The sequence below is a fragment of the Colius striatus genome, chromosome 15, assembly GCF_028858725.1.
Source record: "Colius striatus isolate bColStr4 chromosome 15, bColStr4.1.hap1, whole genome shotgun sequence".
NCBI classification, from domain to species: Eukaryota; Metazoa; Chordata; class Aves; order Coliiformes; family Coliidae; genus Colius; species Colius striatus.
Window position 1 is genome coordinate 21,789,808 of NC_084773.1, and position 12,654 is coordinate 21,802,461.

At 53.9% G+C, this 12,654-nt stretch overlaps 1 protein-coding gene across 1 annotated transcript in view; it reads left to right on the forward strand.

The window, feature by feature from the left end:
• The window catches only part of LMCD1 (LIM and cysteine rich domains 1), a 28,015-nt gene extending 20,326 nt beyond the window's left edge, over positions 1-7,689 (forward strand). Inside the window, exons 5-6 of the mRNA XM_062008562.1 lie at positions 5,002-5,217; positions 5,766-7,689. Coding sequence (XP_061864546.1) covers positions 5,002-5,217; positions 5,766-5,924 — 375 coding nt within the window. The 3' untranslated portion in view covers positions 5,925-7,689. The remainder of the gene's footprint in view (positions 1-5,001; positions 5,218-5,765) is intronic.
• Positions 7,690-12,654: the final 4,965 nt, after the last annotated feature.

Genomic DNA, 12,654 nt, shown 5'->3' on the forward strand with positions numbered 1-12,654 from the left:
AAGCATTTCGTACTCACCCTTGTGACAGACTTGCAGCAGGGAATTTAAAACTGGTAAAAATAATTGTGTCCAAGTGTTTTTAAGGGAAGACTTTTCTAGCCATTGCTGCACTGAGAGTGTGATGTGTTAAGAGCAGATTTCATTTCATTCCATATTGGGTAATGTCTCCCCTCTGCTATGGGCTTCTGTATTCATGTGCATCTGACTTCCAGAGTCCAGCAATACAGCAGAAGTTCTTCACTATTGCACCAAAATATTGAATTGGACAAAGAAATTTAGGCTAAAAAAGCTGAGAAGGCTTCCATTAAACTCATTAATAAAAGTTGCCTTAGCAATGAGGGTTTATTTAGACTGCAAGCGTGTCCTTCCAAATAAATACGTAACCGTGACCTTATTCCCTAGCTTAAGCCCATCCTTTTTCTAGAGGCACTAGCTGAAAAATGGAGCCCTTCAAAAGCAGTTGCAAGGCATCCACTTTGCCAGCACGCTGTGCAGCAGGCTACAGAGCACTGTGGTTTGTTGCCCTACTGAAGATGGGCCTCCTGTGTCCTCCTCTAACACAGCCTGGTTTCATTTCACCTCCGGGGCGAGAATGAACGTAGCTGACCTGACACGGACTGTGTCCCAACAATCTGGGATGCACTAAACTTCCAGAAGCTCTACTGGCTCTTGCAAAACTGCACTGGAAGGAAAGTTCTGCCATGGAAAAATTCCATATAGCGCTTTGCAGGATATGTGAGGCTGAAAGCAAGTGTGAGCAAAAGGAGCTGTGTGAGGACTGAGCAGTGCAGCGCATGAAGCACAGGAGGTATTGTCTGTGTACTCGGGGTTGAAATGTAGATCAGCACGTTCTGGATGGGGAGGCTTAGGTACCTTCCATTTGTGTGCCTGTGAGTGCCAGCAGCCTGCCTGGGGCCCCTCCAGGGCGTGCTGTCCTGAGCTGGCAGTGTGCTTGCCCCAGCCCTCGGAGCCCTGCAGGACTGCAGCAGTGAGGAAGGCTTTTTGAGGAGATAGCAGTGCCTTTGGCTCAGGGATAGGGGGGAGTGGGGATGCTGAGTAGTTTAATTTGGAGCTCCTCATTCTCAAGCAATCTGATGGTTTCTTCATTGAGTCAATTAGAAGGACACAGATTTGAATCTATTGAATACCAAACCCTCTTGCTCAGCACCAGCAGCTTGACTGAACTCTTTCAGATCACAGTGTGAATCTGAACTATAGATTTATGAGGGTTGGTTGTGGTGGGGGGAAGAAACTTACCCTTACTCTAGAAGAGAAGGGACCCAGAAAGCACCAAAGCTGCACCCAGAACCAAGCTGGAATGATTTCCTTGGGTCTCTCTGGTCCCTGTGCTAAGGCTGTTAAATGTTAAACATGCTGTTGCACACTGGGGCCAGCTGTGTTGAAATTGGTGTGTGAAAGAAAACATACAGGGCCCATGTAAATAATCATGAGTTGCATCTGAGCTTAAATAGTCTTTTGAGCTTGCCTCTGCTGCAGAGAGGGGCCCCATCACTGTAATCAGTCTATCCTACAAGCTAAATGTTCTCCACCAAGCATAAAATCATCTTTAACCCTCTCAGAACTGGAAAGTCTTCTGGTGTTATAACCCTGTACTGGAATTTAATCCTAAAGCAGTTGATAAAAGTCAGCCATTGTCCCAAAAAGGCTGAGGCCAGCACTGCAGTGAGTGCTCTGGGGGAAGCCTCTTGGTGTCTGGGGAGCTCCTGTGGGAGAGGTCACTGGAAAATTGCAGCTCTTGGAGACAGCGGGTCTCAAAAAGCTTAGAAGGGGGGGACACTTTCTTGGCCAGCACCTCGGGTAACTGCTAATAGTGTTCTCTCCTCTCCCTCCATGACAGAGGTGTAAAATGAGTCTCAAGCTGTAATCCCGTCTTAAATGTGAGGAGCTGCTTTTTATTTAGCGTGTAAGTGGCAGGGGTTGGAAGTTATATGGTGCTTAGGAAAAGCCCTGTGAATAATTGCTGTAGAGAGAAACAGCAAAATAAGATGGGTTTTTAACAGTTCTTGTTGGCAAGAACCTGAAGCTCAGAGTTGGAAAGCTGCTGTTAGATCTTGCAGGATAAGCAGCGTAGGGATGGATGGGGCTGGGGGTCTCTCAAGGGGTGATAATGTGGAGGCAGCTGTAGGGTTGGGCTCTCTGGTGCCCTGAGTTGCCTGAATCTGGTGCCCTGGGGAGGTGTGAGGAGAGTGGATAGAAACACAGCCTCGATCCCATATGAAGGGTGCAGAATCCCGTGGTGCCCATGTGCCAGGAGTAACGCTCTGCACCCAGCGTGGCAGCTCCACCAACTTGTCTTGTTCGTACCAAGCAGAAATAGCCAGGCTTCTGCACCGTGCCAAGGTTGCTCCTTCACTGGCTGGGTCTTGTGAGTACCTAGAAGTGTGTCTGAAGCTCTCTGCAGCAGCAGGAGCAGTGTGAGCAGACATATCCCCTTTCAGCCTCCCAGAAAAGCCAAGCCAGGAAGCATTTTGTGTCTCCCCTTGTGCTGCCTTCGCTCATCACACTGGATTTCCTGGTAGAGTAAGAGATGCCTGTCAGCATGGTGGAACAGCTCCAGGGACTGTGGGGCAGTTCTGACAACCCAGGCTGCAGAGAGGAGGACGCAATAGCAAGGTGTGTGGTGTGCTAGAATTGCTAGTAATAAAGGAAAGGCTGCTGGGTGAGTGTGGGTAGGCCAGTAGCCTTCTGCTTTGTAAAGGGAGAAAGGAGTTTACAATTCCCTGGATGCAAAGAGCAGTCTTTTTAGCACTCCAGATGTGGACTGGCAAAGGGGCTGGATGTGATGGGGAACTTGGCATCACAGAACTTGTCCTGAGTTTGATGCTCACAAAGCCCCTACAGAAACCCCCCTCCCTCCGTGTGCCCAGAGAGGCTGTTTCAGCTGCTGCCTTACTGGGGCTGCAGCTGGGAGGATCCTGTTCCTCCGTCCCTGCCCCATCCCTGCCATCTGCCACTCAGGAGCGGCCAGCTGACCTTCTACTCAGAAGTTCTGGTTTTGTCTCTTCTACCCCACTTGTCTTAAATTGGAGCATTTGTAGGCAAGTCATCCTGTGAGCCTGGGGAGGTCCCCAGCCCTGTGGAGCACGCTGAGGGGAACACAGCAGCTTAAAGCACAGCGTGTGCCACACACGGGCAGCTTCCCGCTGCACCTCACCTTCCTCAGAGCCCCGGGCTGCTGCTGTGGAAGCCTGGCCTCGCAGCCAAGGGCTCTGCTGGAACAGGCTCCCGCTGCTACTTAAGAGTGTTTGTTTAGGGAGTGACAAAGCACAGGCTCGAGAGCTGTGAGCCTGACCTGGACTCTCCAGACTTAAATGGGAGCTTAAATAGCAGCCCGTCAGCGTTCGGCATGGGAGGAGAGCTCTGCAGCTTGCTCTGAGCTAATCACACCATCGCTCTGCAGGCACAGACAGCCCCGTCGGTCGAGTGTGCAATAAGCAGAGATGCTAATTAATCTTCAGATTAGCCAAATCTAATTCTGTTTCTCTGGGCTGTTACAAGTTGAAAGCCCTGTGCTGAAATCTGTAGAGTGCTATCTGTCTGATGCATAGATGTGTGTATTAAACAGGGAGGAAAGAACAGGGCTCCTAATCTGTGCAAAACATCATCTTTGGTGTGCTGCCCTGCTCCACGATAGGATGTCTCAGCTCTGTCAGAGAAACTCTGGATTTCAGTGGAGGTTTGGTTTAGCATTCAGGGGGATGCCAAAGGCCTGACACATTGCTAATGGTGGGTGCTGCCCTTATAACCTAACCAATTTGCTGTCAGGAAGAAAGTGACTAGTGTTCCTAGTGGGAAGAGGGTGGTGAGGCCCTGGCACAGGCTGCTCAGAGTGGCTGTGGCTGCCCCATCCCTGGCAGTGCCCAAGGGCAGGATGGATGGGGCTGTGAGTGACCTGGTCTGATGGAAGATGTCCCTGCCCAGGGCTGGGGAATTGGAACTAGATGGTCTGTTGAGGTCCCTTCCAGCCCAAACCAGTCTATGATTCTGTGAAATGATTAGAATGATCTTTAGTTGTGGCTTCACCCTCTGTCCATACATGGCACTGGTCTGAGTGTTTGCACAGGATGTGGAGCAGTTGACTCGGAGACGTTGCTTCAGTTAGCCTGTGATGCTCTCTGTGTTGTCTGAGTCCTACTCCATGACTGAGACACTTTTCCTGAGCTGCAGCCATTGCTTTCTCTCCAGTTTAGCATTTCCTCCCTCTTTCCCTTCACTGCAGTGTCTCTGCAGCCTCATCTCAGACCGGTACATTTCAGCCTCCCAAGCTGATACGGCTGTAGGATTTGGCTTCGGTATTCTCAAGTTTCCCTTCGTAGAACAAGAGCTGTGGGTCACTCGGGTTGTGGATCCCCTGGGCTGTGGGTCCCTCTGACTGTGGGTCACTCGGGCTGTGGGGCAGGAAGGCAGTGGGGTGCTCAGGCTGTGGGGTAGGAAGGCAGTGGGTCTCTTGGGCTGTGGAGCAGGAAGGCAGTGGGTTACTTGGGCTGTGGGTCGCTCAGACTGTGGGGCAGGAAGGCAGTGGGTCACTCAGACTGTGGGTCCCTCAGGCTGTGGGGTAGGAAGGCAGTGGGTGACTCAGACTGTGGGTCCCTCAGGCTGTGGGGTAGGAAGGCAGTGGGTGTCTCGGGCTGTGGGTCACTCAGGCTGTGGGGCAGGAAGGCAGTGGGTGTCTCGGGCTGTGGGTCACTCAGGCTGTGGGGCAGGAAGGCAGTGGGTGTCTCGGGCTGTGGGTCACTCAGGCTGTGGGGCAGGAAGGCAGTGGGTGTCTCGGGCTGTGGGTCACTCAGGCTGTGGGGCAGGAAGGCAGTGGGTCACTTGGGCTGTGGGTCACTTGGGCTGTGGAGGAGTGGGGGGAATCGAGGCCGTGCTCGGCGACTGTGGCGCTCAGTCTTGCAGCCGGGACAGAGCAGGGCAGGGAGGGGCGTTGGGACCGGGGGCGCTCCGCGGCGTGCGCTGAGCCCCGGCCTGCTGTCGTTGCAGCGCTGCGACACGTGCAAGCAGGCGGTGCCCGGGGACTGCCCGGTGGTGTACGCGGAGCGCGCCGGCTACTCGCGCCAGTGGCACCCGGCCTGCTTCGTGTGCTGCCGCTGCGCCGAGCCCCTCGTCGACCTCATCTACTTCTGGAAGAGCGGCGCGGCCTGGTGCGGGCGGCACTACTGCGAGAGCCTGCGGCCGCGCTGCGCCGGCTGCGACGAGGTGAGCCCCCCGGCCTCGGCTCCCGGCCTGCCCCAGCCCCTGCTGAGGGGTAGTGCCGGTGCCCAGGGCTGTCCCAGAGCCGCGAGCCCGCCTCGGCTGCGGTTACAACCTGGCAGCCCCTCCTTGGCGCCGTGTCTCAGGAGCAGCCCTGTGCCTTGGGTGTCAGGAGCTTGGGGCACCCCTTTTTTCTGTGGTATCCAGCAACAGGACAAGGGGTGATGGGGTGAAGCTGGGACACAAACAGTTCCATGTGAACATAAGGAGTAAATTATTTCACTGTTGAGGTGAGGGAGCCCTGGCACAGGCTGCCCAGGGAGGGTGTGGAGGCTCCTTCCTTGCAGGTCTTCAAGAGCCCCCTGGACACGTTCCTGTGTGACCTGATCTAGGTGAACCTGCTTCTGCAGGGGGGTTGGACTGGATGAGCTCTAAAGGTCCCTTCCAACCCCACCATCCTATGATTCTGTGATCCCCTTTCCCCGTTCCCGAGGCCTGGGGTGCTCCAGCTGGGTGGGATAGTGCAAATCAGCAGCTCTCTGTCTGTCCCATAGATCATCTTCTCGGAGGACTACCAGCAGGCAGAGGGGATGGCCTGGCACACGAAGCACTTTGCCTGCCTGGAGTGCGAGACGCTGCTGACGGGCAAACCCTACTCCCTGGAGAACAGCAGCCTCCTGTGCGTGACCTGCAGCAAGAGCAAGCGGCTGTGAGCGGGGAGCGGCTCCAAGGGCAGCCACAGCGAGCTGGAGAGGGGAAGGTTACACTTAGAGCCTGGCTGTTCACCTGCAAGCGACCCGCTGCTCCCTTGCATCCCGTACGGCTTGCAGGAGAACATTTCCCTGGGGAGGGCGCGAAGGAAGCTCGTTGAGCTGTGGGTGGGAGGTCTGCAGCACGTCTGACCACGAGGGACTGAAAAGGGGACTCTGTGTTGTGCTGGGCTTTTTATAAAGTCTCTCCAGTCTTCTGGTGACTAAGGCCTTGCAGTAGTCTTTTGGAAATAACGCATCTCAAAAGTAAGTTGTGGCTACCAAGCCTGCAGCCATGGCGCAGGCTGGGGATTGTTCCTCTTGTTTGGAATCCGTGCTGGAAGTCGCCTGACAGGCTGGTGAGGGCTGTGCTAAAGCATTGGGTTTGGAGGCTTTGATTAACCCAGGTGATTGCTTTCCAAAAGCAGACTATATAACGTTTCAGCAACATGTAGCTGTAGCTTCTTCCTCGGTGTACAGTGAGTTGACAGCCGGTGACTGCTGTAACCTGTGGGGTGGGAAGGGTGCAGCTCTGCCCCGGGGCAGCTGCCTGGCTCAGCCCATCTGCGCTTCAGCCCTGGAACTGGAATGCCAAAGCTGGCAGGTCCCAGCCCCCACAGCCTCCTGCTTGCCTCCCACTGCTGGCTCTTGCAGGCCAGCCTGTTTCCACAGAGCATCATTGTGTTCCCAGCACACTGCAGGTCGTTAAGTGTTAGAGCAGGAGCCTTGATTTCGACTGGGTTTGACCAGGAATTTTATGTCTTGGGGAGGAGTGTGTCTGAAATGCTGCAGTGCCAGTTTTCCCTGTAATATGTCAATGATCTCCTCCAAGTACCAGGGAGCCAGACTTCAGCCTGGGCTCTGCCCTGTGCCTCATCCCACAGCTCTCCTGTCCCTCAGGGAGGTGCCCATCGCCCTTTGGACCTGGTAGGGGTGACACCACCCTGGGATCTGGGTCTCTGCAGATAGTGTTTGGTCCCTACATCAGGAAATGCTTCCTATAGTCACTGAAAATACCAGATAGTCTGGGCTTGGTCTTTTTCCTGATACTAAATGTCTATGTTACTTGCCAGAGAACTGGAATACGTTTTGCAGAGGTGAGTGAGCAAAGAGTTTGCTTGCTGCTCTTTCTGCTACAGAAGCCGCTGGTTTCTCTTTAAAGCACGCTCCATGCTGTGGATGTTTGCTTGCTTAGGATAAAACAACCTGCAGCTGAGAGTTAGGGGAGTCTGTAGGGGCTGCAGGGTCAGAACGAGCAGCTGCTGCCCAGGCTGTGCCATGGGCTTGGCGAGGAGAGGAGAGCCCAGTCCATCCCTGTCCAAGTAGGTGAGACTGATGCAAAGACACGCTGAGTGGGGTGTGAGTGCCTGCTGTGCCTTGCCTAGCCCCATGCTGCTGTGCTTGGCACTCCTGGAAGCACTGGGGTGTTCATAGTGACTGAAATGCTGCTGCTGCAGCCGGGCAGGAGAGTCCCGAGGGGCTGTGGCAGCTGGGGGGCAGGGGAGGTGGCTGAGCAGGTACCTCTGTGCTCGGGTCCTTTGTCTATCTCAGGTTAGTCAAGGGCTGTGCTGAGTGCCTGGGGGTGTTGCATCTGGAAACTTGGATTCTGCAACCCAGAGAGGATGTGTAGGCCTGGAGTTCTGCTAGGAATGCTAAAGCTCCCTTGGATGCAGGCACTGCGGTTGTAAGTGAAGTGGGAATGAAAAATAAAGCCCTGTGCTTAGCTCTACTGCCTCCTCTTCATTTTGTTACAAGGGAACTGTCTTTACATCTTTGTACATAGGTTTTTCAAGACACAGCCTTGCAGTCAGGGTAAGCAGTGACAGGAGCAGTGGGAATGGCCCATGGAATGCTGGTTCAGCACAGGCATTCACATCCCCATGGCATTCCCAGAGGGAAAGTCCATGTCCACCCCATCCCTATTCCAGAGCTGCTTCCCCCTGCAGCCCCTCCCCAGCTGAGCCCAGCCAGGGGCTTGGGGAGCCTGGGGGTCCCTGAGGGTTGTACCCTCAGCAGTGACACTGTTGAGCCTCACAAACACAGTGACAATTTCCCCCCTTTTTTGAGTGTTTGTCCCCAAGTAAGCTAGTTTGAGTTGCCTGGTAGGCACCAGGGCCAGAAGAGAACAAGGGTGGGTGGCTTGGGCATGTCCCCAGGATGGGCAACGCTCGTCTGGGCCTCAAAGTATGTTGCTAGCCCATCAGGATGGGGAGCCTCATCCCGTGCCTCTGTGCACAGAGGGGTGAGGTTGCTCCCAGCTCCTTATGGTTGGCCTATTTGTTGCATCTGTTGGACAGCACCTACATATTAGCCCTTTAGAGGGGGTGTTTCCAGCGGACCACCCCCTCTTCTTGCAGGGTCCTCTGCTTGGAGAAATGTGTGGGTACATGTGTTAAAAATACCATAGTAGAGACTGAAAGGGAGATGGTGGAGAAGAGGTGGTTCTTGTTTTCTCTGCTGCAGAAGAATGTGTGTGGAATTCCCTGCAGTTAAATAGCTTAACCAAATCCTGTGCCTCTCAAGTGGCAGGAGCACGAGTGTGAAATGAGTGCACCCAGCAGCTCAAAACACACGTGAATCTTCAGTGTCGGTATTAAAGCTGATGTTCAGTGTGAGCACGAGGCCCCAGGTGAAGGCATTGTGCTGTGGTTTGCTCTGGTTTCTTATCTGGAACAACAGAGGCTGCTGCTGCTGCCTTCTGTAGGCTGTGAGCTCTGGTTTCCAAGCATGTTGGATTCAGAGGGGTTACACTGGCCTGGCTCACAGGGAGCCGTCAGTGACCAAGTGCCACGATGGGATGGGCACTCAGCACCCTGCCCAGGACCAGCCAGCCTGGGGGGACAGTGCCACAGGGACCATCACAGTTCCTGTGCTGCCAATACATGAATTTCAGTGCTGCTGCTGGGAAACCTCCCTGGATGTGGGTGCTGCTCGTGCCAAACGCTGCCTGGAGAGTGCTCCTGCAGTCCGTGGGAGCTGAATGGGTGAGCTGAGCTCCTCTCCCAGGGGTTAATGTTAATCTGGCTTTTCCAGGGATAAATTGTCTAACACTCAATTTAGCACCACATCTGTCAGTAACAGATTAGCAGTGTCTTCACTTGTGAATCTGCAAAGGACAAACCTCTCAGTTTCCTCCTGTTGATGGCCAAAGATGGCAAGTGTGAGGACTTTGTGCCTCCTGCGTGAACATGCAGCTCCAGTTTAAACTCCAATGTTCCATGTACCTGTTCTCCTAAATATGACTGACAGAACACCAAAACATTCCTAGAATTCTGAGTGAACTCTTTGTGCATACAAGCCTCCAGCTCTTGCACCAGTTCCCCATCCCTTCTCAGGGCAGGCACGCAGCCCAGGGGAAGAGCAGGAGCAGGGAGCTGCAGTGGGGCAAGGGGAGCTGCAGTGGGGTGAGGGCACCTGTGAGGAGGAGGGAAGGATGAAGGTCAGGGATGCTGCTGGTATTCACAGGCCAGAGCACACCACTGTCCCCACGGCCCAGACTCTGCCTTGTGTTGGTGAAACAGGCTGTGGCAGAGCCCAAGCAAGAGCTGGAGGCAGCAGAGTGGGGGCTGAGGGGCCATTAATAACACCACACTCAGCCAGAGCTACTGTTTAACTGGCTGAGGGAGTGCAGTTACCCCCAGCACCTCCTCGAGAGGGTCTAAGAGAGGGAGCACTCTTAAAGTAAACTGATGGAGAAGTGACTGTTGGAGGGTAGTGGCTGTGGCAGGCAGGGTGCGGGGCTGGAGCCCTGGTCTGGCACACACCAGCAGCTGAGGGGTGAGCCCCAGCCCGTTCCAGGGGCTGCGCAGGGCACGGTGGGTCCATTGCCTGCAGCCCCTGCCAGGGGCAGGGAGAGGGAGGGCAGAGAGAAAATCGCCCTTGGCTGGGCAGAAACCACAGCTCAGCCTGAGCTTTGCAAGCTGAGGCTTTTCAGAGCTCAACTGATGGGAATCTGCAAATATTTGCAGGGCTGTGGCAGCTGTGGTCCCTCTTTGAAAAGAGAAGTATTTGAGGAAGAAAAAGGGACTGTCTGTTTGTGATTTGGGAGAGGTTTGCCCGTGAAAGGCAGAGGCTGTTTAAGGACAGCAGCTCTGGTCAGGTCACCTTTCTCCTCCCAGGTGTCCCATGGCCATCGCCTCTCCCTGCCACACATCCCCTGGGAGCAGAGCAGGAGCTGGCCCTGGCTGCACTGAGGTTCCTGTGCCCTGCCCTGCACATGAGCATGGGGAGGCTTCGCTGCTGAGCTGGGGAGAAAACCAGGCAAGAAGTGAGCAGTGGCTGGAGCAGGGCAGCGTTCTCCCTTACAGCATATTGCAAGAAAAAACCCGTGTGCTCAGGTACTTCTGCAATGAATTGACTCAGCCCTGGCCTGTTGCAGTGGAAGGGATTCATGTTATTTACCTCAGTGGTAACAAACAGCTGTAGAAAAGTTGTTCATCTGGAGTATAACTCAGTAAGAATCTGACACCTGGGTGGAAGACAATTGCCTTAAACAGAAACTTTTAAGGAGTTTTATTAGTGCAGTCAGTCTTCAAGAGAATGTGGTTTCAGACACCTATAACTAGTAAAGCTCAGGATCCAGCAGCTTCAGGTGAGGAAAATGTAAACCAAAGGCAGACTGAGGTGGCTATATAAACACTACAATAAAAGTTGCTTAAAAGCTCCAGAGAGAGAAATTTAGAGGAGAAAAAAACAAGTATTCATGAAGTGCTGGTTTGTTTCAGTGGAAACACCCTTCCAGGGACTTGCAACAGCTGCTGCTTTAGGACTGAGCTAAATACAGTTCATATGTGTTATGCTGTAAAAAAGGAGGTTAACTGTGCATGTATAAATCTAATTTGAGCTTTTACTTATTTTTTAAGTCAACTTCTTCAGCCACAAAAGTGAGGGTCTGCACAATGAGGTTTCTGTGCAGCATTGCCCCCTCCCAGGAGCAGGCACCGTGCAGGGATCCCTCACTGCCACCCCCTGAGCCACAGAATCACAGAAGTCCAGGATCCAGGACTCTCAGTCCACTCAGTCCAAGTCCCAGCTCTGCCTCAGACTGCTGGGAACACAAAACTGCAGGCAGCCAGGTGCTTGTTTGTCAGCAAAGAGCCTTCTGAACACATCATGATGGATTCTGATCACATCACCACCTGTACTTGTTTAAGCAACTTCCAGGTGTCAATTCAAGCCACTCTGCAGACAGGTGTCTGCTTTTAATGCTTTGGGGTTTAAATTGTGCCAATTGCCAATGTCTTTCACTGCTCCACTCCCTTGGCAAGGAGAGTTCTCCAGTTGCTTTGCCCATGGGATCACCTGGGTGCCTCGTGCCCACCCTTCCAGGGGAGGCTCAAGGCAAGGAGCCTGTGTCGGTGAGAGGTGTGGGAAGGTGAATTGGGTGAAGCTGGGGAAGGGGCTGGAGCACAAGGGTGCTGGGGAGCAGCTGAGGGCCCTGGGGGTGTTCAGCCTAGAGAAGAGGCGGCTGAGGGGAGACAGGAGCACTCTGCAACTCCCTGACAGGAGGCTGCAGGGAGGTGGGGGTGAGTCTCCCAAGTAATGAGGGATGGGACAAGAGTGAATGGCTTTAAGTTGCCCCAGGAGAGGTTTAAATTGGTGATGAGGAAGAATTTTTTTCCCTGGAAGGGTTGCCAGCCCCTGTGCCAGGCTGCCCAGGGAGCTGGGGAGTGCCCAGCCCTGGAGGGATCCCAAAGCCGTGGAGCTGAGGTGCTGAGGGCCGGGGGTTAGGGGTGGGCTGGGCAGGGTGAGGCTTGGACTCCATCAGTTTAAAGGGCTTTAACAACCAAATGATTCTGTGATTCTGTAAAACCTCCACAGTGGGAGCCTGGACCTGCAGGTCCCAAACGCTACAGGCACGCTCGGTCCTCAGGAGCTCCAGCTGCCCACGCTCCACCTCCATCACCTCCCAGAGGGGCAAAAACACTTCCATGAAGCAGTTTCTGTCCCAGTGCAACTTCAGCAGGCAAGCTGCAGCACAGCAGGGGTAAGAAAGCACGCACAGCGGGCCTGGTTGTTTTTTGCTGGGTGACTCATGTGCCTTTGCAGCAGCCCGTTGCCCTGCCCCTGAGCCCTGTGGCAGCCAGCCCAGGCCCAGCAGCGCTGCCCGTGGCTCTGAGGCGGTGGCACTGCGCACGTCTCATTATGGCCTTAGCAAATCCCTCCAGAGCCCCACAGCGGTGCTGGAGCATGGAAACTGTCACAGGCACACATTCTCCCTGCACGTGAAACGCTGAACCAGACACAGACCAGTGGATAAAGGTCTCTTTTATAAAAAGAAGCCTACGAATGCTTTGCCAGGGCCTTCCCTGGAGACTGCCTGCATAAATTTCCTTAGATTGACATGGCTTGAAAGGCAACAGTTTCAGTGAAATGAGACTCCAAAGCTGTTCAACTGGAAGGCACCAGCCTTCTGCTTCTGCAGCTCTGAATTTGCTCAGGAAGGAAAGCTCATTTTTCAAACCCAGGGAAAACTTGTTGCAGCAATATTTCTTCTCTGGTGCTGTTGCAGGGACTGAGCAATAGCATGCTCCAGGAATCCAGAATCATGGCAACAGGTCACCTTTATTTAGCTGCCCTTGATGAACCAACCGCCTAATGTTGATGGGTTTTCATAAACCCTCTGGGTTTGGGATGGACCTTCCTGTGGCTGGAAGAGAGTGGAGTCAACAACAAGCAGCTTCAGTCATGCCGG